Below are 25,157 nucleotides of genomic sequence, written 5' to 3'. Positions count from 1 at the left end.
AGGAATCCACTCTGTCACTCTTAATGACCAACGGTTATCTTGCCTTCACATTACATGCCTTCGCCACGTCGATTTCTTCTTTTTAATTTCTACTAATATGTCCTTAACACGCGTTTGTTCCCTGACCCACTCCACTCTCTTCTTGTCCCTTAATCTTAAACCTACCATCTTCCGTTCCATTGCTCGCTGAGTTGCCTCAATTTAAAATGAACCCTTTTAGAGAGCCTCCAAGTTTCTGGGGCCCGCAGGCGAGTACCGGTAAGATGCAGCTGTAATACACTTTCTTCTTCAGCGACAATGGTAGGCTGCTATTCATTATCTGAGAATGTCTGCCATATGCACCCCACCCCATTCTTCTAATTATCTCTGCCTCAAGGTTGGGATCTGGGGTCACACTTGGCCTAAGTAGATATATTCGCTTACCACTTCCACTGCCTCGCCACCTATCTTAAATCGCTGAACTCTCCCGAGGTTATTGAAAATTACTTTATTTTTCTGCATATTAATTTTCAGGTCCACGATTTACTCTGCTTGTCCAGTGCGGTAAGCATGCTTTGCTATTCGTCCCCAGAGTTACTTAGCAAGGCAACGTAATCAGCAAATCTGAAGTAATTGAAGTATTCTTTCTTAACCCTTACGCCCACCTGTTCCAAATCGAATGTTCTGAACACTTCTTGTAAACAGGCTGTGAATAACATTGGATAGATTGTGTCTCCTTGTCTGACGCCCTTCTTTATAGGTATTTTACTGCTCTCCTTATGGAGGACGATGGTAGCTGTGGACCCATTGTAGATATCCTCTAGTAGTCTCACGTAATGCTCGTCTACACCCTTTTTCCGCAACGCCTGAATGACTGCTGAGGTTTCAACCGAGTCAAATGCTTTCTCATAATCTATGAAGTCTATATATAGGAGTTGAGTATACTCCGCGCACTTTTCTATGACCTGATTGATCGTGTGAATATGGTCCATTGTTGAATAGCCTTTACGGAACCCTGCTTGTTCTTTAGGTTGACTGAAATCTGAGCTGGCAAAAATACTGTTAGCGACTACCTTGGTAAGTACCTTGTAGACGACTGACAGTAAGCTGATCGGTTTGTAATTTTTCAGGTCCTTCATGTCATCGCTCTTATAAATTAAAACGATGTTCGCGTTATTCCAGGATTCCGGTACACTCGCGGTAATTAGGCATTGTGGATATCGGAACGCCGTGTCGCCGACGGACGTTTTATCGAAGCCGTGTTATTTGGAGGAAATGTTTGGTGAAATCCCGATTGATGAAGCTTCCCTACCAAATAGGTTAATGATGCATTATGGACCACTTTCTTTTAATATGGGGTAATGAAGCTGACGCAGCGCTGGGGCCTTTTTACGCTATCTTGAATTTTCTGATTAAAAAATGGTCGGGGTTCTCTATCTTTGGGTTACCAAATCATTTTCTCGTGTTATTACATTTGCATATTTCTCCGCCCTTTTTATTTATTTTATCTTCCCTTTTTATTGTTTTTACATCCTTTTTCTCTTTCTTTCTTGCTTTATTTTTCGCCTAGCTATGCTCTCTCGCCCCCCCCCCCCCACCCTGATGTAGCAAGCCTCGCCGTTAGTAATGCTAACATCTTTAGTATTCATTAGATCTCTCTCTCTCTCTCTCTCTCTCTCTCTCTCTCTCTCTCTCTCTCTCTCTCTCTCTCTCTCTCTCTCTCTCTCTCTCTCTCTCTCTCTCTCTCTCTCTCTCCTCATTTTCTTAGTTACTTAACGAGCACCATTTTTGTGTTACGGCGCAGTAATTATCGATGAAGTGCAAACTTCACCATCCAGAGGAGTAGGATCGATACGGCAGGAACTGCAGGTTTAAATGCGGATAGGCTTGTTTTGAATACGTCGTGATGGGTGTTACTGAGTAGTTAAGTGCGTGCCAGGTCGGGTCAAGATTAAAAAGGATGCGGGGCTATTAATGAACGTATAGTGTAGAAAAATCAGGATGGCTGTGAAAGTTGAATCATCTTTGAACAGCAATTTGATGTCATATATGGCGATGTACTTTAAATCGGAGGAGCGTTTGCAAAACTCGACGTTAGAATCCAGGAAAACAAAAATGGACCCATCATGAAATGGTTAAATGAGCTATATAAGAGCAGAGAGGGAATGACATGCTTTAACGAGTGAATTTCTAAAATTTCAATTAGATATCCAGTGCAATACATTTGACGCCCTAATGCATTGGAGAAGTTTATGGTAATAGTGTCAGATATGTTCAAAGATCAGTAATGCGTTTTTTCAGGCAAACAACGAATATACTTAGCAATAGATGCTGCTGTTCTATCACCAGCAAAATGAAGGACAAATGCAAGTAAGAATGGTAAGTAGGTGACTGACGTATATCAAGAGCAACAATGGCCTGAGAACTGAACCTTGATGTATCCCACTAAGACAAATGCCACTGTAAGAAAAAAATTCCGGAACTAAAGAACAGGCCTGGTAGGATTTAAGTAACTCTTAATTAATTACGGCGGTGGAAAAACAACTCTTACTGCAATTACTTCGCCCACTCTAACATCAGGGACCCGTAGTATTCGCCAGTATCGCTGTTTGTTTTATTCTTTGACTGGCCTTTACAAAAAGGTAAAAAATGAACACCCGCAAATGTCAAGCGCGTGTTGCTACTTTTATTTTTCAATTTCCACTCGTACCTTGTGTCCAATGCCTTCTCATTTACTTTTCTAACGTGCGGCGCAGAAAATAAATGACGTATACTGTTATAACTATCTCAGGATACAAGATGTCACCCTGTGAAATTAACATATTAATCTCCCAACATACCCGGATATTTATTACGCGCGCATCAGTGGTGCAGAGGCTGTAACTTCGTTGTAGGCGCTCTGTGCGCAGCAATAACTCAGTTTCTGTCTCCGTGCAGCGCTAAATTGAAATGCGCCCACGCTAATTTGGTGTCGTGAGCACAGGAGCAAAAACCTAGGCAATCCTAATGAACCTAATTTGTCAGTGTACAGAAAATAGCGCAGCCCCAGAAGAAGAAGAAGAAGAAGGAAGGACATAGAAGCAAGTCAGCTAACTTTCACTTTGCGATCGGCAGTTCTTACAATTAGGAAGCTCGCGTACCGCTCCTATCATGATTCAGTTCACCTTGCGACAAATCTGCATGGATAGTTTCCTTTGGTCTCCCTGCAGCCTTTTCAAACGGTTGATGCAAAGCTTTAAGACCTTGTTACTAAATGAGTGCTACAGCTTATTTATAACCTATTCACGGGGTCACCGTACGTTAACGTGTCGTGTACACTATGGTGCCGACAACACTCCTATTTGCCCGGAAAACACCGTTTATGACAAGCCGCTAAAACTTGAACAACTCATGTTCAGGTTAGGGTCTGTGCTTTCGACACCTGATGATAATTGCGTGCCATAAGGTTGGGTCTTATTTCTTTTAAACTCATTTTGATTTTTTTTTTAATTCTCCGGTCCCTTATGTGTGCTTACATGCTTTGCAGAGGAAGCTCGGCCATGCTTATGAACAACTTCTATATTGCTGCATCGTGTCTGCATCTCTTTGTTCGTTTTCGTTTCATTGTTTTTTGGCGCGAAGTACTTAATCAGGCAAACTGATTACACACGCCACAGCGTCCCAACAATCAGAGTTCTGCGCGGCTGGAATGGACCTGTTGTACTCACATGCAGGTACCCTCACTTGTCACGCGGTATGCACTGCTTTAACTTGCGTTCTGCCGCTGTCAACGTCCGGAGATAGCGGAGTGGTAACACAGTTACCTGTTACTGTAGGGACCAGGGTTCAAATCCTATTTTTTATTTACACTTTACAGCGGCGGCGATTTTCTTGACCGGACAACAAAATCAACAACTACAACAACTGCGGTTATTCGCAGGATGGGGCTCGTAAGGCGTTATTTCGTCTTAATAGTGCTAAACGCTTTTTGCGACCTATACGTATATATATATATATATATATATATATATATATATATATATATATATATATATATATATATATATATATATATATATATATATATATATATATATATATATATATATATATATATCTATATAAGGTAGTAAAGACACAGACAGACGAGTAAAGCACTACACAAAATAGAAGTTTACGGACGTTTCAGGAAGAGTACTTCTTTACTTCAGAGTACGCTCAGAGTGTGGTACCTTGTGTGGCCCTTTCTTCAGAGTGCGGTACTGTGAAGAAAGAAAGTCCTCTTCCTGAAACGTCAATAAACTTTAATTTTTTGTAATGTTTTCCTCGTGTGTCTGTCTTTACTTACCTTATTTTCTCGCGCACTTTGTGAGTTTTTGTTTTGTTTCCAGACTCTGTGTATAGGGCTCTCACCTTTCACCTGTAGATAGCCCTTGGCCTGGTCACCGGTACCGTAGCAAGGAGAAATGTCGAAGCCATGCAAGTCTATTAGCTCAGGGGGATTCCTGAGGGAGTCGTAGAAGTTGTAGCTGAACTGCTGTCCTTCCGCCAGGGACAGAGGGTTGTCGCCACTGGAGACCTCCCCAGACACAGAGAGAAAGCAAGGTATAGTTTTTGGCAGCAATAAAACTGCCGCGTTTCTACAAGTGAACTATGGACGAAACATTACGGCTCCATTTAGGAGTATATATATAAGTAATGACAAATGGGTGCCAGTACGGATTGCGAAGGTGTGTTGGTACCTGTATAGTGTGGTTCCGGCTGCACAAATGATATCATCATTGAATCGTGGCTTGAAACAGAAACTGTGGATGTACTTCACTCATCTACGGATGAACTGACTAGTCCTTAGAGCAGAAGCGTTTTTAAGAAGTGAACCTGTTGTCGACATGGTCTCAGCAGCCGTGTGAGTGATAGCGTAACAAAAACATGTTATGCAACGCTCCAATACAAGAAAAGAGGGCGGCCGTGCCTGGTTGTCGTAACGCAAATTACGGAACAGGGCTGTAAACAAGGTGAAAAGGGAAACTTTCTGCTAGTCGTTTGCTTTGTCGGTTTTGTGTGGCAGGGTCTTGGGACGAGAAGACAGCTTTCGCTCACATGGTTAGAAGCAAGACGTATTTGAGTTCCATGGGACCAGTGGTGGAGGATCATGAGAGCGCATAGCTCAATATTATATCTGGCTCTCAGCTCAATAACGGCAGAAACAAGCGAAAAACAGGAGAAGAAGCACACACTGGATTTACTCAGCAACCGAGACGTCGACTGCTACCATTTCAAGTGCCGGATGCCCCCACTGACTTCCAGCAACTGGCGCCTGGTAGGTTATCTATGCGCTGGAAAATACCGAGTCTCTGCTGCTAAACTTTTCTTGCTCAGTGGCTAAGTATAAGGATCTATACCACTGCGTAGCCTTTTTTACACATATTCTATGCTTACAAGTGTGAGTGATTCCTTATAGCATCGAAATTTATCCCCTTTTTATTGTTGACTGGAAAGCGTGAGCAGGTCTACCCCTTAGAACCAATCGCCAACTCCTCACCACTAACCTATCCGATTGGTTCCTTTTTAGGTTTGGAGCGGAAGAAGCTCTACTGGGCGATTGAAATGTTGTTCCCAGAGTCTGTATAAGACAGGGTAAGTTAAGAAAACTATTACTGAAAGCTTAGTGAGTTTTGTACACGGTTTTTACGCCAAACTAATTATTCAATTAATGGGCGAGACATGTAAGTTATATTTTAGGTTACAGTATTTGGGCACCTCTAAGAGCGTCACCTAACTGCTTTGCGTCTAGACGTATGTCCAGAGGGATTTTGATGGTAGCGGAGAGTGACATTTCTAGAAATAAAATTAGCTCAGGTTAACATTGATGTTAACAATGATCAAGGTAACACTGCAGACCCCGTGGAGGATAAGCCCTTAAACAAAGAGAATGAATTAGAATATCGGGGAATATAAATATTCCAAGCAAGGTCTCCTAAAATAGTATTTTAATCTGAGAGAAGCGCGTATCGGTTTAACGAAAAGGCATTCTAGACTTAAAAGAACCTTTAGTTCGTTGCCTGGCCGGCGTTTCATAAGAAATACGTTATTCAAGCTCCAATTTGGTAAGCTTCGTGAGGCACTAATTATACAAGCTCCAAATTTGATAAGGTTCGTGAGGGGCAAATTCGCTTATAGAAACCTAAGCGCGCTAGAAAACCGCTGGTAAGCTTCTGATTTCCCTTTTGCCCCAGCGGTCGCTACCCTCAAGCTCACCATCCCCATCCTGGGAGAGGAAAAGTAATCCCACGCAGTCATGTGAACATTCATTGCATACCACGACATCTTTGCGGGGAAGTTTTCTAAAGGTTAATGACTTTTTAGATCCCTTCAAATTTAATGGGAATAATTGTCGTCTTGCCTTACCCCGTTCAAGCACTTCAATGTCTACTCTGTCGCTACTTCGTCTTCCCCCGCTAAAAGCCGCCTACGTTATGAGGGCCGTATTTTACCCAGTAAGCTAGCAAGCGATTAAAGGCACGTGTCTGCGAGCTTTTTGAGCTCTTGGAGGTTGTGGAACGTCGTACATCACCGGGGCAATTCAAAGCTTAGGTGCAATAGACGCTGACTCCGGAGAAAAATAAAATGCCTGCGGAGTGCGCTTCCCGACGTTGATTTATCGTAAATCAGGAGAAGCGCAGTTATATGTCGCCTTTCCCAAGCAGAACGAAGCATTGTGCTTTTTGTGAAGGGATTTGAAAACGAGAGTAGAAACTCTTTCGCCCATATGCGACAATTCTCATTTAGACAAACCAAAGTACCTAAAAATGTACAACAAGATGGCACGTGTAACGACTATGGAAGAGCCCCCCTTTACCCCTCTCCGCGAACCTAAAGAAGAAGTGAATAAATAGACGACGACACTTAGTATTTTATATGCATTCTTAGAATGCGAATGAAGAACGAAAAACACGCGTAAAGCGAGGCGCTACGTAACTTACCTCCAGCACCGTTAAATCCAGGCTCACCATAAACGTATCGGCATTAGGACCCTTTATTTCTTCATTTTTCTGAAAAGGACAACGCACAGTCTGTAATTTACCGGCAGCCATTCGTTTCACTTTGCATTGGCTTCGGGGCAGTGTACGGGGAATTATTTGTCATGCAATGTAAGTTGAATGAACCCACATTTCCCATATATTCGCGAAAACTTTTAAGCGACGCTTATTACTCTGCGTACAAACCCAGTAATAGTCTGGTAGCGTCTTTCTGACCTTCAAGCAAGCGCCTCGTGCGCTAAAGGTCACAAGCGCTACGCGCGGTTCTCCGCTCCGACGGAATCGTCACTGACCACGCTTCGGGCACCGACCGAACCAATGCGCGGCGCCGCCGGCGGCTTCCGCCGTAAGAGCGTGTAATCGCTAGTTCGTTCTAAGGGGAGGGCTGGGGAGAGAACCCATTTAAGTATTGACACATCTGCGGATATGAGCAAACAACATTTAGCGCCATCGTGTGTGTCTCCTCTGCTTACGTCCTGTCTCAAGTGCTACTTTACGATGTATTAACACCAACTAGCCCAACTCTCGATTTTACTCAATCCACCTGAGTCGGTTTGTGGGCTTTCAAACAAGTGATGAGGATATATGGGAGAGTCTGTTTGCAGGTTTTTTCGCCACATCATCTACCCAAAAACGCTATTTCCGTAACGAAACGTTACTTAAACCCAACATAACCTAACCTAAACCCGATGCCAAACTAATCTAAACCTAACCTAACCTAATCTGGCCTAACCTTGCAAGAGTCTCTTCAGTTTCATTTCACTCAAGACAGCTTGATGCTACGGAAAGACCTCCAAAACTTTTCAACGTTAAATATGCCAGCAAGGAATACAACAGAGCTATGTTCTCAAGTAGTCACAGCCATGCTCGCGGTGCGTGCTGTCCCGCAGAGAAGGTGAATGAGGACGAGAGAGACGAAGTGCGAAGTGACCTTCACCGAGTTGCGCTGCAGGAATACGAGGCTAAATTTCTATCTATTTAGAACAGGGTTTGCACCTAAGGATATATGTGTGCGGTGCCAGGCCCCGGAAACAATCGAAATTTTTTTTTCTCTGCTGTCACCGCTTCTCGGCAGCTAGACAACTGCTTTTGAAGGACCCTGTTGAGCGTTTATGGTTGGCTCTACTTGCTCCACTTGTATTATCTATTGGGGCAAAAAATTTGGGGTATACAAAAACGGATGTACAGTAGACTCTCGATAAACGGAACTTCAAGGGACCGGAAAAATTAGTTCCGTTTAACAGGAGTTCCGTTTACTGAGAGAGATGTTCTAAGGTGCAAATTTATGTGCGTACACACTTCTAAGGGCAGTTCATGGAACTCTAACCACTAGAAAGTGACTGTAGCTGATAGTTTTCAGAAAGCAAGAAAACTACAAGAAGCGTAGGCACAGCATTCACAAAGTTGCAACTGCATCTTCACGGAGGCTAGAGGCCTCAACTTCGCGAGTGCTTACGAGCCACCGAATTTAGAAGACGGCAACGTGGTAATGAAGGACAAATAGCACAACGATAGCACGAACGAGGCGACGGGAGGTGAGCCCTGTAGCCTCGGCGTCTAGAATCGAGACCGAACGACTGGAACAAGAACTGCGATGTTGCATTCAATTTTGTTGCGCTAACACGGCTAACCACTTACGAGACGAGGCTTACGAGGCCAACAAGGCTAAAAAAGCATGGAGGAAAAAAAAAACAAGAACAAAACAGCCGGAACCTTAAAAAGCTGATTCTCATGCCAGTGGATTTCACAAGAAGTTTCATTTCTGGTTCCGTTTACACGGTGATGCGGAAATTTTAGTTCCGATTACCGAGAGTTTTTTTACGTTATCTGAATACAAAACCAGCCAAATTCCAGGCAACTGTTCCGTTTAAGCAGCAATTCCGTTTAGGCGATTTTCGTTTATCGAGATTCTACTGTATATAATTGTATTCAGGTTTTCCTTTCTGCTTCAGATCGCTTGAATTGCTGAAGGGTACTAATTAATGAGTAATTTGTGTTTTAATCATAACGAACTTTCATTTCGGCCTATTTCTTTCTGGAACTACACAATTTAATGCTGTTAAAATATTTTTGTGTAACACCAATTACCAGGATTTTCGTGTATGTTGTGTATGTGTGTGTGTTTTTTTTCTCTCACAAATTGTAGGCCACAAGTGTTCATGTACGGTGAAAAAGTGGTCGCCTTGTTCTTGCAAAATATGTATAATGCATTTACATTTTGTTGTTACGATGTTCCTGTCTTCAATTTATGCTTTGTATTGTTATTACGTTTTCACACGCCCCCCTTACTCCATGCCCTCCAGTAGGGCCTGTAAGGTTTCTATGAATGAATAAATAAATAAATAAATAAATAAATAAATAAATAAATAAATAAACTAAATTAGTATTTTTAAGTGCTTACGAATTTCAATCAGTGATTTACCCCCTGGCCAATCCTCTTTTGTGGGTACGTGCCGAAAACTTTGAGGGCATCATCACACCACCAACACCGTCATCATCATCATCCTCATCACCATCATCGCGTGGTGTCCTTCTTCGTGAACACATGGGTTGTGTTGAGCTGGAGGTGGGAATCTCACGGCTGGTGTCATGGTCAGTGCCCAATCATTTACCTGACTGGGTATGTTGTGGAGGCGTCGCAGGCAACGGGAATTTCTAAGATGGAATTCAAGCAACATGCAGTGAACGGGAATATCTCTGAAATGGCCCCACTACAGGAAATTAGAAGCGGTGCCTTTTTCGCCAAGTGAGCCAAGGAATGCGCGTGAAATGCTCCCGAATTCAAAATCAGTGCAGTACACAATCGAATAATATAATACCGCAGCGCTTGTCGCGTCTTCACTTGATGTTTTTCTAATCTAAATGCTGCTCTACGCCTTTGGCTGTTTTAGCCCCAGGAAAATTTTGTTAACAGCACTATTTCGAAAGCACCAGAATTGTTGAAGTTTGAAAGATTTATAAAAACAAATAAAATAGTTCTGTGTTAATTAATGTTTTTTACTCGCTTATTTGAACTGCCACATTTCAACTGACGTTTCAGATTAATTTCGTTTATTTCTCTCCTTCGCATCATTACCAGTTTTTTTCCTTTCAGTTAAACAATTATTTTGATGTTCCGATTTGGATGTCAGCTCTAGACCAGGTCGCTTCGATTATTTCTTATTCCGCATGCAGAAAACTCCGAGATAAAACTGAACACTCATGAAAGTGATATACTGTAATGCAGCTTGTAAGCCTTTAAAAATGTGCCCCTACCTCTGCCCCTATTACGCCTTGCCATTTGTATGCAAAATAAACGAGAAAATAGACCGCTTGATTTAGGACAAGTTATTTACAGTTCGGGAAGAAAATACAATGGTGGGAGAGAGGTCACACGAACAGGCGCTGTCTCCTAAGTGGAGTTTATTCAGACAAAAAACCCATTTAAGTAGTGACGCATCTGAGGATCAGAGTGAACAAGTTTAAAATGAAAAAGCCACCTTATCTGGGGGCATAATGAAAAGCCACCTTATCTGGGCGGAAAATTAAAAAAAAAAAAACTAAAGAAGAGTGAGCGCGAGATGTAGCGAATGGCTGGCAGCGCCGCACAGAACAGTTAATCTCGTTCCTTTGTTGTCGCTTAATTTAAGCATGAGACCCCGTATGGATGCCATCAGATGGATCTTAATAAGTCCTTAAACAAAGAGAATAAATTAGAATTTTAAGGTCTATGAATGTTCGAAGCAAGGTCTCCTAAAATAGTACCTTAATCTGGGAGAAGCGCGTATCGATTTAATTGAACAGCTTTACCAATCTAAACGGAGCTTTAGTTCGTTGTCTGGCCGCCGTTTTATAAAAAGTACACCAACGCGAAAATAAAAGATTTTTTCAACGATGGAAACGAACCGAATTGGGGGGACTAAAACAAAAAAAAGATGAAATCTAAGGCATGGGGGCACACTATTTCTAGCTGTTTTCAATGTTTGGTAAAAAATTGCGTAAAACAACGTAAACAGCGTAAAGCGCTTAAAATGCCAATTTTGCAACGATATATATTTGAGAAACAATAGAAACGATCACGTTTCCTTAAATTTTATTCGTTCACAGTGTTCTAACAAAGAAACCGCTCCTACGAGTACGTGCGTCTTACAGTTATACCAAAATTTGTCACTTGACCTCTGATAATCCTTCGCGAGTTCAACAGCATGGAGTAAAAAAATACAGGCAGCTATTCCGTTTCAGACGATCAATTTACAGTTAAACCTAGATGTAACAATCTGTACGTAAAGAATTCCCTGATTTAGCGAAGTTACCCGCCGCGGTGGCTCAGTGGCTAAGGCGTTGCGCTGCTGAGCACGAGGTCGCGGGTTCGATTCCCGGCGGCCGCTTTTCTGATGGAGGCGAAAAGCAAAAACGCCCGTGTGTACGAGATTTCGGCGCACGTTAAAGATCACCAGGTGGTGAAAATTAATCCGGAGCCCTCCACTACGGCGCGCCTCATCGCCTGCGTTGCGTCGGCGCGTTAAACCCCTACAATCAATCAAATCGATTTAGCGAAGTTTTTAAATTCCCCATTGCCACCCACACGTGTTTGCGACCTCTATGCAACGAAACGTTGCGGCGGGTACCTTGATATAACGAACTCGGCAAGCTGATTTGTCCCTTTTTTTCCCATTTTTTCTGAAAAATTGGCCGGAGAAGCTAACTAATTTAGCGAACACTAGCACTACTGTAAGAAGCCAGCAGCAACGAAAAAGTCTAAGAATCACCTAAAAACGAAATTTCTCATGATGACTATGATGATGAACGGAGTGGCTAGCGTTATCCCGTGGTTATCGTAGCAACCACTTCTAGTTTTGCTTGTGTAGCGCGACACCACACCAGGTAGCAAGGTAACAACACATCACGTTTTTTCGCCTGTACCGCAAACTACCGTGCGTTGCCTCGTGTGAGTGCGTTTCGGTCCGAGACATAAGTTTTGGGGTGATAGGCCATCCTTTCGACATGTACTCGCGCGTCTCCATGGTTATCTGTCGTATCGGTTCATCGGTGATGAGTTCTGCTGTCAGAAAACGAAAAGTTGTTTCTTTACAAGACAAGCTCCCAATTCTAAATGGCGTCTCCACCAGCGAGAAAGAAGAAAGTCACCGCTTGGCAGAGTATCTCTGCTGGCCTCTTCTCGACAATTTTAAGCCTGGTAAAGAGCATCAAGTACAGCCGGTAAAACGCTTGTCTATAACAGCGATTTCAACTTCAACCAGCTACATCCGAAAACTGCCGAAACATACTCGTTTCAAACATGTCGGAGGCAAAAGCGAAGGGCTGAGACTTATAATTCCGCAGTAGTTTTGTTTAAATCACGCTCCGGCGGGGCAGGATAGGGCTTAGAGTACGAACGCAGTGTTATAGACAAGCCTTTTACCGGCTGTACTCAATAAGGTGCCCTTTTAGCGCACGTTTGGTTCTTGAAAAACATAGAACAGCGTCCAAGGGAAAGGTGATATTTAAGTTGCGTTTGTTATACGGGGTTAAGTGACCTTGCTTCTTTATTAGACCGTCGTGTAGTGCCTAACCTTGTGCGAAAGCAGCAGGTGTAACTGACGTAGTTTTTGGCTGTAAAATAAATCGAAGAAGGGTGATTTCACTTTCACGTGTGTCTAGCATTTTGTCTTCGTTCCTGCTTCATTCCCGTGATCCTTAACTTGAAACCTGCATGTAACTTTTGTCAATTTCGTTGCATCTAGGTTTAAATGTATCCTATTTCAGGTGACGTTATAAAAGAAAGTAAACAAACGTAATTACGGCTTTGGTTCCCGCGGCACACAGCTTAAAAATAAGCCCTTCGAATTTGGCCGATTTTTCCATTTTTATCATTTGCACAGTGCAAAAGATTGAGAACGTAACTCAAACTTTTACAACAAATCGGTGCGCGATTTCGGTCTTTTTGAAATCCAAACAGTTTGCTTCGGGATTGATCAGTCGTCACAAAAAGTTTCTTGCCCGATTACGCCCGTATGTATTTACAATGTCGCAACGAAGTCGGGTTCAATGTCGGGTTCAATAACAATATCAAGAGATTATTCCACAACTCTAAGCAAACCTGATTCAATACTTGTTTTAAGCTAGATTGAAACACCGACGAAGTTTTAATAGCCATAGCTGAGTTCATATGACAGCGCACGTAACACTAAGCAAATACTGTTCAATTCCAATTTGTTTTTAAGCTAGAGGGATATATAGATGAAGTTCTGATCAGCATATCTGAGTTAATATCGCAGTACATGTAACACTAGCGAATATTATTCTCGACTTATTTGGTTTAACTTGCACCGAAAAATAGACGACGTTTCGATAAGCATACACAAAAGCAATCATTATCGCAGCTTTCTTTTTATACCCGCAGCACTCGATGAGGCTGCCGGACAGCGGCGCTGGAGGCGGTGTGCGCCGTCAAAATGGGTGAGCGAAAATTACATGCAGCTGTTTCGAAATGAGAGCTCACGGAGGAGGTGAAACTTTCGCGGAATCGATTCCCCATTGCCGAAAACGTGGATCCAACCATTGTTGCGGGCACTGGCATCGCCATTTTACATTTTAACCGTTGCACCATGATTGGTTGAAGAATACCTCACTGGTTGAAGGATACCTCACGCCTCGCTTAAAGGTATTTGCGTCGATGCGTTACAAAAGGCAACAAAGTTATACGCCTCAGCTACTGAATACCGAACTGTTACAGGAAAGGACAAGAAATTACATGAGTATTTAATCTAATGGCAGAAGTCGATGTATGTTCCACGGCCTGATGTATGCTCCCGATGTATGTTATGTTCCACGACGCGCCGAATAACAAGACAGTTTGCAAAACGTTTTCTTGGCGTCACAATTTAGTTTCTCAGTCATTTTCTACCAATACCACGTTTAATCTTAACACGAAAGAGTTTTATGCCGGGGTCCACCAAGATCTGACAGACGTCATATCCGTCACGAAAATGACATCACCAGAAAAACTTCGATTGATGCGGCTGCGCCGGGATTCGAACCACGAGCTCTTTCGCGGCAACGGGAGGTCAGAAATGTGCTCCCGACTGCGCTATGAACAAACGCGTATACAGGACTACAAACACGCCTTATATCTATCCCTTAAGATGGTGCTGCCGTCTAGGAGAGCCGAAGAGAAGTAGTGCATCATGACGCTAATGAGCGCCGACAGTTGGCTCCTCAACGCCAGCGCCTACGTGTACGGGGGACGAGCAGCATAACCTGCGGAGAAGCTTGTAAGGCAACGACCACGGAGTAAGATCGACGCCGACTTGCGAATGTCGCGCTCGTGTGTTGACCAAATGATTCGCTGGCAACCCGTTTGGTTTCGCTCGCACGGACTGTTTGTAAACGCCTGTGGTTTCAATCGGATTTACGCAGTGCTCCGGCGCGTCCAATCCAGTGTCTAACGTTAATGCGTGCAACGGTGCCATACCGACGAAATATAAATGGCGACGTGCAAGTTCATATCGATGGACAATAAACATTCAACTGCTCCGGTGAAGGCACATTTAACTTTCGTGTTTTACCGGTTCCTACGGAAGAAGTATCAACCACATTTTTCTGCTCTGCGAACCCATTTTTCTCAGAAACACGCAAATGCCTGCTAATCTTTCACATGTTTTGCGCTGTTCCCGAAAACGCCGTGCCTTTCGCTTCCGTCGCTACTCCCGCCTACCTCCGCGGTGGTCAAAGCGACACGTAATGGATAAGCAGACTTCACGCCCGTCCGACGAGGGTGCCAACTTACGGGAACCACGAAGCACCACTCCCAGAGCGTGGTGATTCCGTCGTACTCGGGAGGCCAGTCGGTGCGCAGCGTTTCCCACACGTGGCACGGAATTCCTCGCTTCACTGTCTGCAAAAAATTGAACGTTCTCTCATAGCACATCCAACAAGCAGTCTAATAATTAGCGGGGCAAACAAGCAGCCTAATACCAACAAGCAGTCTAATAATTAGCGGGGTCACAAAAAAAAAAACATGTTTCGAAGCACGTACTTCTATCGACCACTAACCAAAAGTAGAAGAAATTTATCCTATCTCCCTTGTGCGGACTCTTCTGCGAGTAGGTATAAAATCTAAATATTTTATATGGTTGCCTATCTAGCCTGGGTTTCTCTTATGAAGAAGTTTTGTTTTCAAACTCGTAATCTTATCAAACGCTGCCCATTCGGAGAAATTTATCTTTTTTCCCACATGAGCGCCCAAAAGGGGAAAATTTCAATATTATTCAAGGTTGCGTTTCAAGCTTAGGTTCTTAGCCTGAAGATGTCGGGAAGCTCGTATTTCTAACAAACGCTGCTTACGATTGCCGCCGAAATGTGTTTTTTCTCCATTGGATGCGCCCACTCCGAGCAAGTTGCGAAATAAATTGTTTGAGGAGGCTGTGTTTCAAAATTTATTTTCTTCTGTCAAGCTGTAGGCGAACTACCTCGGCGCATTTAAGTTTTTCTTTCAGCAGAAGATCTGGCGTAGCATTTGAAATTAACCTACGGGCAAGATGTCAGAAATGTTGTCACCGAATGAGAGCAGGTGGAGTGTTGGTGCTCATACTGTTAAACAGTAAACGCCAAGGATGTATGTACTGAAGATTCCGATTGCTCCAGAAATTGCAAGTAAAAAATATTAAACCCAGTTACTCCCAGTGTGAAATCTGCGGAAACAGCGGAGCTGTGGTTCTTTTGTACCGGCTCCAACGTAAAAACGGGCGCTGCTTGCCCAAGAACGGCAGCGCCGTCGCAGCGCAAATTCTACGGTTCGCGCAAAGAAATCGGCAGCTAAACGACAGCGGTGGAAGGCTCATTCCCCTAAGAATCCTCCCCTGCGAGAGCACTTCGCCCTCTATCGGTGGGTCTGGAAACCGGTTTCAGCGAGGTGGTTGCCAGAGCCACCTACAGGAGGCCACCGGCGGGTCTTAGAATTCAATCATTCACCTCCGTTACTCCCGACCTAACGCAAACGGTCGGAAAGGCTCGACCTACAAAAGCTCCACTGTTAATAGCAGCTGAACAAGCGAATGCTTGTGCAGTCTTTCTATAGAAAGAGAGAGATAGGGATATGATATTGCTACAACAGTTCATGGTGTGGGCGGCCTCTATATATAGTGCTATAAAACAGGGGACAATAGGCATAACTTTCATCCTGCAGATAAATTGGGTGGGCAAGTGGATTGCATATGCCATTTAAGAGCAGAACAGGGGCGCTGCACATCTGCGTCCTTGCTTATCATAAGCTGCATTCCTCTGTCATGCCCTGTCGACACATTCCGTACGTGACTGATTCCCCCTTGCTCATTTATATTTTCGTTGTTAGTTCCAACTTCTTTATCACTTTTTTTAAATTTCCGCACTGTATTTTATAAGCGCTTAAGAACAGTGACTCGCTCATTTATATTTTCGTTGTTAGTTCCAACTTCTTTATCACTTTTTTTAAATTTCCGCACTGTATTTTATAAGCGCTTAAGAACAGTGATATACGTTTTTTTATCTGGTAAGTTTGGAAAGCGGGATACAGAGGCACAGTTAACTTATCAGCTTATATATTTACCCTCATCCATGTATGCTTATCTCTCTACGCCATGACTACAAATTGCTGTTTACTCTTTTATACCCCCCCCCCCCCCCCACACACACACACACACACATTTGTGAATAAGCAATATCTTCAACTGCACAAGCCAGCAAAGGAGACGTTACATTTTATAAACGAAATTGCTGCTAAACATAGCAAACGTCTTGAACAATTGTGCTTTGCGCTTTATAAGCTGTGCTTTATATGACGATCAGCGTTCGCAAACAAACAAAAAAATAACTTCAACACCCTGGCCTTACGTGCACCTACGATAACATTTATCGTTATCTTACGCCTGGTTATGTCCACTGCAGGGCGAAGGCCTCTACCAAAGATCTGCAGCCACGCCTATCGATGCCTAAAGGCCGTCAGTGTGATTATATAATCACTGGAAATGTACTCAAGCAGGGTTGCTAAAGCCTTCTCTGGTGAGGAAATGCTGTTTTTGCTACAGGGAGCCTCACCTAACATGGTTTAACCTATCTAGCACAGCCTCCCGTGGTATCTGGCGGCGTTATATACCAGACCAGGCAGCACTTCGGACCTGGTACAGCGCTCTAGAGGCGCAGCATGGAAGGTACATAGAGCGCGCGAGGAGAGCGGCAACGCTTCCCCCCACGCTTTATACTGCCCCGAAGCGCATTCCAACAACATTGATAGCTCGCCATCTATTCAATGCCATAGTGTTCGTGATTTTTCATTTATAATGTGGGTAGCCTAGTCGATGTTTCTATTAAAATGCAGGAGCACTTCAAACTATGCTTAGGCTTAACAAAACTGATATTTTCGGGCACAATTATTCGGGTTCCCATCGGTTCAAAGCCTGTGGTTTTCAGGTTCTCAATTAGACATTAAAAGCTGCAGTGCGTATTTTCTTACAGCTCAAAAATTTACGCATCCTTCACGCATTGTCAATTTATTGGGTGAAAAGATTTTGTTACAGCTCATGGATTCCTGGCAGGAGCGTCATATTCTAAAGTAAATGACCATTATCTAGCTTGCTTTCTGTGCTCTAATAGGTAGAGCGAGCACCTCAACCCATAAAATACTATTTTAAGACCCTATCAATGCACGTATTTTGACCACACTGTGTAGAATAAAAAGAACCATTCACATAGGACAATTTATGTATTACATGCACTAATAAAAAATCACTTCGCAGACAAAAAATACCTTGTCACTAAAAGTTACGGTGGTAATTTAAACCCCCCCACATGTTAGCATACGGTCCTAGCAGACGGGATTCCAAGAATTTGTTTGGCCGCATCAAAATTCGACGGGATCAGGTTTGCAGAATTAAAAATAAAACATGCGAATATGATATACCCCGTTTTCTCGGTGAATAGGGGCTAATGTAGGTCGCCATGGGCGGATACATGGCGCAAGGGCATATTGAACACCGCATAAATTACAAAACAGCTAGATTTCAGAGGTTTGGTGGGGATTAAAATTTTTTCTTTTGGTTCTGAGAGATCACCGCAGTGCTGTACTGTGAATGTCCCCCCCGCCGCCCCATACACACACACACACACACACAAACCCTGAACGTATGTAGAGCAACAAGCGAAATGCACAAAATATGGCAGCAACAAATAGAAAAAAGAAACAGTTTTTTGTCAAAAAGGAAGCACAAGAAAACGCGTATAAAAGACGGTTTGTGGATAGCCGTAGTTATTCAGAAGTCTGCCCAAAAACTGAGGTGAAAAAAAAAAAAAAAAAAAAAATATATATATATATATATATATATATATATATATATATATATATATATATATATATATATATATATATATATATATATATATATATATATATATATATATATATATATATATACCGGTATTCTGGAGGTCGTGGGTTCGGATCCCATCCGGCGGGCATTTTTTCACCACTTTCTTTTCGACTCAAAAAATTCTTCATCTCTTTCTATGACCCACCACAACCTCCCCTTTGCTTTCCGAGATTTTCTTGACTGCCAACCCTTATTTTCTGTCTTATTTCACGGAGCCCCTCATTTCCCATTTTCTGATTCGCTATATATATATATTCGGCTTGCAAATCAATAATATCTCATGAAATGAAATGAGAAATTAAATTGGGTTCCCCAGTCTAAATGCTTTAAAACTTAGCAGAACTGGCACTTTAATTATCAGACAATTTTAGTTTAAGCGAGGTCATACTGAAACCCTGCTGGCATTTTGATTGGATAAATTATTACCGTTAACAGGGCGTAACGCAGAGCTTTGATGCAAGCGCATTAGATAAAGCGATTACGAGATCGTTTAGAGATTTCCGAAAAAACAGAAGACAGCTATGTTCTTTGGACCTCTTAACATGATGCACGATTATTTTATTTTAACGTTGACCAAAACGCTTCTATGCAAGAAAACATATGGGCGTGAAGTGGGAACAGCTAAATTTGTGATATTTATTCGAAGCTCAACTGCGCATTTCCCCTAAAGATCCTGCACGCAATTTAAAGTACGGTTATCCGATCTCTCCCACGAAACGAGCTTAGGCTTCGAATTTTCCTCGCACCCTAGAGTGGAAAAGTAGAGGTGAACATCCACGGATTATTTCTTTTTTTTTTTACTGTGTCTTGCTCATGTTTTGTTTATGACACTTTGCTTTCCGTGTCCTTTTGGGTAGGTATGCTCTATCACGTTCTGATTTGTGTTCGCTACGATACTCACCTTGTGCAGAAATACTATTTGAAGCTTAGGTTTATTAGATTGCTCTAGCTTTACTTTTACGTACCTGTTATTGTTTGCGTTATTTTTACTCGACGGTTCTGTTGCAGGTTTCCCCCTTATGCTTCAAGGAACCCTGAAACACTTTTTTTACCTTTTTTTTTTAAATTGTAAATGCTTTCAGAACGTAGTCGACCAATACAACCAGTACATAGAATAGGGGGTCACAAAGTACCTCAGCCAAAAATTACTGCTCTATGCCCAGCAGATAACTTCGAAACCTGCTCAAAACTTTTTCTTCCTTTCCGGAGCCTTCGCGTTCTTTGAGAGCTAGAATTAAGCTATGTTCAGAGTACCGACTCAAAAGCCATATCGTGATCTATGGACGTAAAAAACGGCGTGTCACACAGTTCGATGGGCTGAGACGTGAAATTACGTCATTCTTTAAAGTTATTACGACAGTTGTGGCAACAGTCTGAAGCCGGCCTTGCGCCATTATAGCAATGTAGCGGCTATTGGCTGCTTCCTTTCTGTTGCAGCGATAGGCGCATTCGATAATCCCTCTAGAAAACAGCCGCAAAGAAAAGCAGCAACGGAAGGTGGATAGTTCTGCTGCGACAACCAAATCACGCTGCGCCGCTCCGCGCTGTTGATAACCATCGGTTAGACAAGGCTTTCAGACGCGAAGGTAACAGTGAAAGCGTTTATCGAAAACGTTGAAGAGTCACTTTAGCATTGCTAATATAATAATCGCTGAAAATAGTAAGCTGCGTTTGAACTTGATTAGAGAAACTCAGAGGATTCCCACCTCTGAAGCAAAATAGCCTGATGAAATTGTATCAACCTTAAAACATTGGGGGAGTCATGAGTGGAGGAGAATATGCAAGCCTAATAAAGATTCGCCTCTGGGACATCCCCGAAAATGTTATACGAATATGCGCGTATCGTTTAACAGCAGAAATGTTTAAGCCGAGCGTGATCCATCCGTCGCACCAAAAAAACCTGTCTGAGCGATGACGTCACGTCCCATTGTCTAGCAACCCCTGGCAACCGTTGCAACCCTACCGCCTAGCAACCAGCGCCCGTCAATCCGTGACGTCACTGCGCAACACATAGTATAAAGGCTTTTGTAGAGCGGCACCGTCCAATATTGCGCGGGGGCTTGTACCACGTGAGGAACTCGCAAAACATACCAAGAACAAAATACCGAGTGCACGTGAGCGTGCTCCTCGTGAGGAGCGCCCGGCTTCGGCCAGCTCTACCTTCGAGAACACTCTGCCCAGCGTTCGAGCCGTGATTTCTCGCGAATCGTTCTCCTCGCCAGCGGGAAGTACAGACGCCGAGTTCGCGATGCTGGTTGCCGCGGGTTCTAGCGCGTGCTAACGTGGTCCACCTTGGGAGAGATGTGAAAGGATGCGGACGAAACGATCCGAGCCTGCACCCTTGTGAAGTGCAGCAGCCAGATCTCCAATGAAGGGAGAGGGGGAGAGCCTTGCATCACTAGTGCAAGCTGGGCCAATATTGCATTACCTTAAATATTTGGAAAATAACGTTTCCCGCATTCTGACAGGGCGCTATATAATTTAAGAACTGCAAGAACTGAGCCAAGATTTCAGATATAATAAATTGCGCGCATCTCACCTGCTTCTTGTACATCAGCCTGAGATCGCCGTTACTTCCAGAGAAGAACCATGCAGGAGTCAAATGTTTTATGTAGCTCGGATCAGCAATCATTTGGACATCAAATTGTAACTCAGTTATGCTAGCCACGTAGCAACGTCGCCATCCATAGTCAGGACGAACTATGGTGTATACTGCATCTGAAAGTTTGTTCGGAAAAGAATCAGGAAGGGACGGGTCAAAAAGGCCGTTAATCTTGGACCTAACTAACTAACTAACTAACTAACTAACATGAATAACTAACTGACTGACTGACTGACTCGCTAACCAACCAACCAACCAATTAATGACTAAGGAACTCTCAATAACTACTAAGAACTAACTAAATTAAATGACTAATTAGGCTAGTTAAGTAACTTACTAGACTAAACAGTAAACTAATTAACTAAATAACCAATTAGAAACTAACCCACTAACCAACTAAACTGACTGATTGACAAACAAGCAAGCAAACAAACAAACCATACAACAAGCAAACAGAAAAAAAAATATATAATAGAACTTCTTGATGCTTTGGACAGGAAATCAAACATCAAGTTTTCGCACTATTGATCCCAGCAATCTTAGCACGCTAAAGAATGCAATAATGCGAGTCTGCAAGGGTCGCTGTATTTGTCTCCAAGACAGAAATATTAATATTTCCACATTATAACTGTCAAAGTAAACGCAGATTCTGTACGCCGCACTGGCCTTGCATGTGTAGGTGGTATTAATTGAAAAGTTTAGCTATCAATTTCTTCGCTTGGCAACACTAGAAACTTCCACGGACATGGCCTATGCGCCACGGACATGGCGTGGCTTGGGCCAATGCACCCGCACGCCGCAGGAAAAAAGAACACTGGCGTGCGCCGTCTGCTCCGTTACAAGCCGATTCTCAACGGTGTGGCCAACAGAGATGTTATTATTCGCACTCACATTGGACTCGAGGCATTACATTGCCTTCGGAGGTAGAGTTTGGAACGCCCAACACAAATCATTTGCTTAGCACGGACAAGTGCCGCCATCCCGCGGAGCCCGACGTAACCAGTGACAGCGCATTCACATGGTTGCCTGCATGCGTGCATCGCCACTCACGGCGATGCACGCATGCAGGTCAAAACACCGTCACAAAATTGACGGTTAGCCATTTGGAGCGTGCAACCCGCATCTGGGCTTTGCTTGATGTAGCTACAGGTTCTCAGACGTCAATAATATAGTAAAATTATGAAATATATTTTAAGGGGCCATGCAGGCAACACACAAGTTTAGTTAATTCGAAAGATTGCGTCGTTAGAATCATACCGACACCACTTTGAACGTAAAATTCGTTCAAATAAGGTACCTAATTTGGAAGAACTGGAATGGCCATGACACTAACTAGCTCATTTCCCGCACTAAAACCTATGATGTAATATGCACATCTGTGCGAATTCCTGAGAACGGAAAAAGCAAACGCAAGTTAGGCAGGGCTGATAAGCTTGGAGAACGAGCTATTTTTGCTTAAATGTAATGCATATTCATTTTATAGCGGTAGGAATGGTGGGGTAAACAATTTAAGTTACGAAAGTACACGTAAACATAGAAGTGCCAGTGCGTTACTGCTGTTGGTACTGCGCGCACTATGCATCTTATAGCTGCATAGCAGTCCGGCGCTTTGGGGTTGTCTCACAGTACACTTGCCGATTGGCGTAAGCGAGATTGTCTTCGTGACCCTGTTTGCCGAGCATACCCTATGTTTCACGAAACGATTACTACCTACATAAAAAAAAAAAAAAACAAGCCAGGTGCCAATACGGTCAGAAGCAAAGCAAAAGCGGGCGGCGACCCTGGACAGTATGGTGGCGCCATCTAGGACACTGACGGTGTACAAGATGTTCCGGAGTCCGCTGCAGAGTAAACGGCATACTAACATTCCCTTGAACACCTGTACGTATGTCATCGTAGACATCCCGAAACTTCCGATTTGGCGGGAGAATCAAAATTTTAACAGAAGTTGATTAATTTTTCAGTGAATGAAGCATTGTTTGCTGCCGGACGAGCGCTGGGGGCACTATTAAACACCAAATCTTTCGAATAAAACAAAATTGTATTTTGTATGCGTGGCCTTTATAAGGTTAGACAAAGACGTCTTGCATACGGCTACCGCCCTACAACGTTCAGCTTACAGCCACTGTTCTTCAGGTCTCTTGCTTGATTTCATGGACTGCAGCTTCGCATTACAAGCATTCGGGGAAGCCAGGAAGTCACCGGGACAAGCTCGCTTTTGTAAAGGCCTCGAGGTCCATTAAGGCATTTCTGCCTCCAGCCCCTGTATCCTCTTAGACGTTGTCTGACAAAAACGCCGCTGTAAAAAATGTTAAACTGTAAACGGTGTATTCTGTATCCAAGAACTGATGCTCTCCTGCTTTGGTCTCGTATGAGACTGGCAGTATCGAAAATAAATAAATAAATAAACACTAACGTGCTACGTATCGTTTAGTTGCACCAGTTGCCTGGACATTCCCACACCCGGAGCCTACTGATTTCTGGTCAGCTTTTCCGTTGACGGCCATTCCACGTGTTTCTCAGCCCAAATTCCTTCTGCGAGGGAGGAAGCAAACGGATGTGCTGCAACCATGGGATGGCGCACAGATTTGTACCAATGGCGTAAGCCGGTCCTACAATATGCCCTCTCTTCTAATTTAGTACTTAATTTGACCGTTTTTCCACGAGAGGCAGGCTATTTCGTTCTGTTATTGATGTTTTTTTTTGTCGGCGTGGGTCACACGTGTGATTTTGATGAGTGCTTCAAGACGCCCCCTTTCCTTTTTTTGTTACATGCCAAAGCTGTTTTTGTTCAGGTTTTCATTGAAGGAAACCATTACTAACACTTAAAATGGCTTAAATTTAGGCTCCTGCGTTAGATGTGAATGAGCAGCAGACGACGCTCCACGAGGCAACGCGCCCACACTGTAGTCACCTGCTTTTTGCATAAACTCAGGCAGTATTAGTACTGTTTTGTGTAAAAAAACAACCTTCATGTTGTCGAATGGCAGTGCACGTTCCACGCGGCGCAAGGACTTCCCCTACACAGAGATTTCGGGATGCATTGCCTGCGCCTCGACGTTGCCTTTACATTCGTTGTGCTGGTGAGCCCAAGGGCACGGGTTCGATTCCCAGCCACGGTGGCTACTTTTGAGATGAAGGCGAAAAGCGAAATCGCCTGTTTGTTGAGATTTTGGCACACGTTAATGGTCCCCAGGGGGTCAAAATTAATCCGGAGCTCCCCACCACGGCGGGCCTCACAGCCCAGGTGTGGCTTCGGCGCGTTAAACCCCATAACCTGACAATCTGACGTCGTCTTAAAATAAAACTCCCTGTTCCAGGCCGGACGGTTCAGTCCCCTTTGTGTTTTGTTTGTGGTTATCGGGAGGACTGTGATACCGTCTTGTGTGTTTGCCCGTGTTTATTGTTGGCTCGAACAACCGAACGAAGAACTCTGTCGGTCAAAAATCTTTGTGCGAGACTTTTCAGGCCCCTGGGACGCCGATTAAAGTGGAGCGCAGAGTATGAAAGTTTTTTGTGCTTACTAGAGACCTCTGTGCTAGCAGTCAACTTGTGACTCTGCCTTCTTCTTTCCCTTTTTCTGTGTGTACGTGGTGTTTGTTTATTGCCTTTTATTTTCTATGCGCATTTCGTCCTTACCTGTCTTCACCAAACACCTTAAGTAGCAAGCCCAGCAGTGTGCAAGGAAGACCTCTTAGGTTCCATTAGAGAATACTGAACCGTCTCTTTCTTGTCGCTAACGGAGTCTTGGACTGAAGACCCCGACCACAAATATGCTCACTTCAACTGTGATTAAAGTCTCTCTCTCTCTCTCTCTCCTCTCTCTCTCTCTCTCTCTCTCTCTCTCTCTCTCTCTCTCTCTCTCTCTCTCTCTCTCTCTCTCTCTCTCTCTCTCTCTCTCTCTCTCTCTCTCTCTCTCTCTCTCTCTCTCTCTCTCTCTCTCTCTCTCTCTCTCTCTCTCTCTCTCTCTCTCTCTCTCTCTTCAATCCCCGAAGCGATCGCGTTTTCAATTGCACGTCTACTACACAGTCTTCTTGTGTACGCCTACACGTGGCGTTTTGTTTTGTTTCCATTTTTTAATAAGCTCACGGATACCCAGTCCTTCTCTGTTTCCTTCTTCCACTTAAGTTCACAGCCTCGCTTCATTCCTTCATTTTGTTCCAATTCTAGCTCCGG

The 25,157-nt window shown here is 43.5% G+C and overlaps 1 protein-coding gene across 1 annotated transcript in view; it reads right to left on the bottom strand.

Moving 5' to 3' along the window:
* Positions 1-25,157, bottom strand: part of LOC144178656 (uncharacterized) — a 44,532-nt gene that overhangs the window by 5,385 nt on the left and 13,990 nt on the right. Inside the window, exons 7-10 of the mRNA XM_077706662.1 lie at positions 20,919-21,097; positions 14,767-14,874; positions 6,942-7,010; positions 4,372-4,537 (exon numbers count right to left, since the gene is read on the bottom strand). Coding sequence (XP_077562788.1) covers positions 4,372-4,537; positions 6,942-7,010; positions 14,767-14,874; positions 20,919-21,097 — 522 coding nt within the window. The remainder of the gene's footprint in view (positions 1-4,371; positions 4,538-6,941; positions 7,011-14,766; positions 14,875-20,918; positions 21,098-25,157) is intronic.

Source organism: Haemaphysalis longicornis, unplaced genomic scaffold (assembly GCF_048455015.1).
Source record: "Haemaphysalis longicornis isolate Haplotype H1 unplaced genomic scaffold, Haemaphysalis longicornis Haplotype H1 scaffold_4, whole genome shotgun sequence".
In the NCBI taxonomy this organism is placed as follows: Eukaryota; Metazoa; Arthropoda; class Arachnida; order Ixodida; family Ixodidae; genus Haemaphysalis; species Haemaphysalis longicornis.
The sequence above is the reverse complement of the archived record's forward strand: the minus strand, read 5'-3'. Positions and strand labels throughout refer to the sequence as shown.